Here is a 5699-nt window from a genome sequence, read left to right on the forward strand (position 1 = left end):
CCAAAACTTGAACTGTATTCTCTTGTTCTCCAGGTGGGCGCCAGATTACCAAAATTTGAACTGTATTCCGTTGTTCTCTAGCTGGGCGCTTGGTTTCTAAAACTTGAATTATATTCCTTGTTCTCCAGGTTGGTGCCTGATTGCCAAAACTTGAGTTGTATTCCCTTGTTCTCTAGGTGGGCACCTAATTGCCAAAACTTGAAATGTATTCCCTTGTTTTCCAGGTGGGCACCTCATTGCCAAAACTTGAACTGTATTCTCCTATTCTCCAGGTGGGCGCCTGATTGCCAAAAACTTGTACTATATTCCCTTGTTCTCCAGGTAGGCGCCTGATTTTGCCAAAACTTGAACTATATTCCCTTGTTCTCCAGGTGGACGTCTGATTACCAAAACTTGAACTACATTCCCTTGTTCTCCAGGTGGGCACCTGATTGCCCAAACTTGAACTGTATTCCCTTGTTCTCTAGGTGGGCGTCTGATTGCCAGAACTTGAACTGTATTCCCTTGTTCTCCAGGTGGGCGCCTGATTGCCAAAAAGTCAAATTGTATTTCCTTGTTCTCCAGGTGGGCGCCTGATTACCATAACTTGGGATGTATTCCCTTGTTCTCCAGGTGGGCGCCTGATTGCCAAAACTTAACCTGTATTCCCTTGTTTTCCAAGTGGGCACCTGATTGCCAAAACTTAAACTGTATTCCCTTATTCTCCAGGTGGGCGCTTGATTGCCAAAACTTGAAATGTATTCCCTTGTTCTCCAGGTGGGCGCCTGATTGCCAAAAACTTGATCTGTATTCCCTTGTTATCCAGGTGGGTGTCTGCCATTACAACAAAACAGACAAAACAAAAGAAACTTTTCTACCCCAGTTTGGTACTGGGAACATCTGTGAGTGTTAATAGAATCTTGTTATCAGAAGAGCTATAAGAATTTAAAAGCTAAATCCCGTTATCTAGGAGGGCCCTGAAAACTTCAAATTAAATCTCATCTTAAGAATGACAACTTTAAAGCTAAATCATGTTTCCTAAAGGTAGACTTACACTAAATCTCGTTATTTATGAAGGTCTTGAAGTTTAACTAGGTCCCATTATTTAGGAGGGTCCTGAGAATCTTTTAAAAATTAAATCTCATTATCCAGGAGGGCCCTGAAAATTTCAAACTAAATCCCATTATCCAGGAGGGCCCTGAAAATTTACGGTCGAACCTGTCCAGTACATGCTTTCCTCTCGAAGGGTTCTTCCGGAACAAACAAAATTTTATGCCCATGTTTCAATCAAAGAAAATTTTATTAGTTGAACATATGGTGGTTAGTTTGCAGCATTCTGTCTGAAGGTGGCCTTTCCACTACCGTGCTTTGTTCTAACTGGTTGTTTTGAACTGGCCAAGAATTGTTTGACTTTCTAACTGAATTTCAACCACAGGATCCTGAATGACCCGAGTGCTCTGCACTCAACCCGCTGTTTTACATTTCTATCCTTTCCACCTGAACCTCTGTATCTTCCACAAAATTCACAAATCACTCGACTAATGGAACTTTCACTAACACCTTATTTTCCATTTTGCATCATGTTATTTGTGGTATGTTTTAGCCGCACTTTGTTTTGTGCAATTTGGAAGTTGGTAGTAAGCTTTGAAATCCTTTCTTACTTGCTTAAACAAGGCTGCCATTGGAAAAGCCTTAGAGCGATAAATCCAAAGAAATGAAATGCAATGACTTCGAGGGTTAGGAATAAAGAAGAAAATTCGAAATAGGATGATTGTTTGAGGGAGAAAAGGAAAAGAGACTTATCTGAGTGAGGCGGCTGGCACCAATGATCATGACATGCATTTTGGATTAATCAGCCCAGCCTATTCAACCAATCACCTTCCAGTTGTAATACTTTATGCCTCGAGATTTCCATATTCCAATCTCTTTGCAAAGTCACCAACCTTGTTCAGCTTGCGGCGCCTTGAAGGGTTTTTGCCAACAAACCTCTCTCATTTGTTCATCTCTCAACTCACTGTCGCCTCATGGTGCCCGTGCAGGTTTTCACGGATAAGACTCTCTCATTTTGGTTTCTCTCATCTTTCCATCACCCTACGGTGCCCGCAAGGGTTTTCACCAATAGTACTCTCTCATTTTCTCATTTCCCTTATGCAGAATGGATTGTTGCCCCTGATGCGAACCGTACCTCTACCTCACTTGACTTGGCATTCTCAAATATTGATCGGAAGGTCTTTCTTTGGACTGCAATGTGGGCTTTTGGATGGGGTTAGAAAGAATGAATAAAGGCTCAAAACAACTAGAATAAGTTCAGAATTACAAATTTTAGAATCAGATCTTTTACAGAACCACAACTTCTGCCCCAGTTTCTTTGCCTGGGGACTTATGAGTTTTTATTTTGATAGGACCGAACCGTGAGACTGCCTACATATCCTTAAAAGGAAACAGGTCGAACGTAGTTCATGTTATAGGAATTGCTTTGTTGTTGTTACTTTTCTCTTTTTCTTTTTCTTTCTTTTTTTTCTTTTCTTCCTTTTTTTTCTTTTTTTCACTCTTTTCCATTCCTTTCTTTCTCTTTTTCTCTTCTTTTTTCCTTTTTCCTCTTTATTTACCTTTTGTGTCCATATTTTTGAACTTTAATACTGATTCCAAAAGAGGGGTATGAAAGAAAATAAATAAGGCTCAAAGGGGTAACAAAGGATAAAGTGTTTAGATAGCAGAATAAAATGCCTTCGTCATTCCAATCTTCAAAACATGCCAAGTACAAACAACAATTAGACAAACCAAAGAAATTATACATAGTATCTTTTGACCGCATTAAAATTGATAGACATATCTGCACATTTGCCTTCAATATCTGTTAAATATAAAGCATCATTGGACAACACTCTTATTACAATAAACGGCCCCTACCAATTTGGGGCGAACTTGCCTTTCGCTTCACCCTGATGTGGAAGGATGTGTTTCAATACCTGCTGACCCACTTCAAATTTCTGGGGACACACCTTCTTGATGTATGCTCTTGCCATTCTCTTTTGATACAACTGGCCATGACACATTGTTGCCAGTCTTTTCTCGTCAATCAGACTTAATTGCTCCAAACAGGTTTTGACCCACTCATCATCATCAATTTTGGCTTCACCAACAATCCAAAGAGATGGATTTCTACTTTCGCGAGTATCATTGCTTCAGTACCATATACCAACAAATAAGGAGTTACACCTACTGAAGTGTGAACAGTAGTGCAATAACCCAGCAAAGCAAAGGGCAACTTTTCATGCCATTGCCTGGAACCTTGCACCATTTTTTGAAGTATCTTCTTTATGTTCTTGTTGGCCGCCTCAACAGCTCCATTTGCCTTGGGACGATACAGAGTGGAATTTTGATGCATGATCTTAAACTGCTGGCATACTTCTTTCATCAGATGACTGTTAAGATTAACACCATTATCTGTGATGATAAACTTTGGGATTCCGAACCGACATACGATATTTGAATGAACAAAATCCACCACTTCCTTATTGGTTACAGATTTGAAAGTCTTAGCTTCAACCCACTTAGTGAAATAATCGATGGCCACCAGAATGAACTTGTGCATGTTTGATGCCACGGGCTCAATTGGTCCAATGACACCCATGCCCCAAGCAACAAAAGGCCACGGTGCGGATATTGTATGTAACTCAGATGGCGGAGAATGAATTAAGTCTCCATGTACTTGGCACTGATGACACTTGTGCACAAAGCTGATGCAATCCCGTTCCATGGTGATCCAGTAATAGCCTTCTCGAAAAATCTGTCATGATAGTCGTGGCTTCTTTAGCATCTATGCATCTCAACAACCTAAGATCTGGAGTCCTCTTGTATAAGATTCCCCCGCTCAAGAAAAATCCACTAGCCAAACATCGAATTGTTATCTTTTGATCACCTGTGTCTTGCACCAGATATACCCCCATCCTGATGTATTCTCTGATATCATAGAACCACGGTTCACCATCAAGTTCTTCCTCAACCACATTACAATAGGCGTGCTGATCACGAACTTGAATATGCAGAGGGTCAACATAAGCTTTGTCCAGATGGTGCAACATTGACGCCAAGGTAGCCAAAGCATCGACAACCTCATTATGGATCCTTGGAATATGCCTGAATTCTATTGATCAGAACTATTGACAAAGATCATGCAAAAATTGCCGATACGGTATGAGCTTTAAATCCCGAGTCTCCCATTCTCCATGAATCTGGTACACCAAAAGATCCGAGTCTCCCAAGACCAACACTTCTTGAACCCCCTGCTAACCTCAATCTTAAAATTCATGCCTCGTACTCAGCCATGTTATTGGTACAATAGAAACGAAGTTGGGTTGTAACGGGGTAGTGATGCCCTATTTCAGAAATAAGCACAACCCCTATTTCGACACCTTTCATATTAGCGGCTCCATCAAAGAAAAGTTTCCAACCTGCTTTTTCCACCTGCTCCACCTCGTCAATATGCATCACCTCTTCATCAGGAAAATAACTTCTCAATGGTTCGTACTCTTCATCCACCGGATTCTCGGCCAAATGATCGCCCAATGTTTGGGCATTCATCGCGGTCTGAGCCACATAGATAATGTCAAATTCTGTGAGCAAAATCTGCCACTTTGCAAGTATTCCTGTGGTCATAGGCTTTTGAAAGATATACTTTAGAGGATCCAGGCAAGAAATGAGGTAAGTAGTATAGGATGAAAGGTAATGCTTCAACTTTTGTGCCACCCAAGTCAGGGCGCAACATATCCTTTCAAGGGGAGTATACTTAACCTCATAGGACGTGAACTTCTTGTTAAGATAATAGATGGCTTTCTCCTTCCTGCCAGTGATGTCATGTTGACCTAACACGCAGCCGAACGAATTGTCCAGGACTGTTAAATAAAGAATTAAAGGCCTCCCGGGTTCCTACGGGACCAACACTGATGGGTTAGACAAGTACCCCTTGATCTTATCAAATGCCTCCTAGCACTCATCGATCCATTTGACCACGGCATCCTTTTTCAACAACTTAAATATGGGCTCACATGTTGTTATCAGTTGAGCAATAAACCTGTTGATGTAGTTCAATCGCCCGAGCAGACTCATCATCCTAGTCTTATTCCTTGGCGGTGGTAACTCCTGGATGGCCTTGATTTTTGATGTATCCAACTCGATGCCTCGCCGACTGACTATGAATCCCTACATTTTTTTAGATGGAACACCAAATGCACATTTGGTAGGGTTAAGCTTAAGATTGTACCTGTTGCTTTGGAAAAACTTCCTCAAATCTCTGACATGGTCGACCTGTTGCTTTGACTTTACAATCACATCATCCACATAAACCTCTATCTCCTTGTGTATCATGTCATGGAACACAGTAGTCATCGCCCTCATGTAAATTGCCCCAGCATTTTTCAAACCAAATGGCATTACACGGTAGCATTAGGTTCCCTATGGTATGATGAATGTTGTCTTTTCTGCATCTTCCTCATCCATCAAGATCTGGTGGTACCCCGCATAGCAATCCATAAAAGAACCGATCTCATGCTTGGCACAGTTGTCAATCAAAATGTGGATATTTGGCAATGGAAAATTATCCTTTGGACTTGCTTTGTTGAGATCGCGGTAATCAACGCACACCCTGGTCTTGCCGTCCTTATTTGGCACTGGCACAACATTAGCTAACCAAGTGGGGTATCGCGTGACTCAAATGACCT

At 41.3% G+C, this 5699-nt stretch overlaps 1 protein-coding gene across 1 annotated transcript; it reads right to left on the reverse strand.

Moving 5' to 3' along the window:
• Positions 1-4287: 4287 nt before the first annotated feature.
• LOC138890364 (uncharacterized) lies at positions 4288-4997 on the reverse strand. The gene is made up of 2 exons (XM_070173745.1): positions 4943-4997; positions 4288-4844 (listed from the first exon to the last, which is right to left on the reverse strand). Exons 1-2 carry the CDS (start codon positions 4995-4997, stop codon positions 4288-4290), a joined length of 612 nt encoding a protein of 203 aa, XP_070029846.1.
• Positions 4998-5699: the final 702 nt, after the last annotated feature.

Source organism: Nicotiana sylvestris, chromosome 4 (genome assembly GCF_000393655.2).
Source record: "Nicotiana sylvestris chromosome 4, ASM39365v2, whole genome shotgun sequence".
Lineage (NCBI taxonomy): Eukaryota > Viridiplantae > Streptophyta > Magnoliopsida > Solanales > Solanaceae > Nicotiana > Nicotiana sylvestris.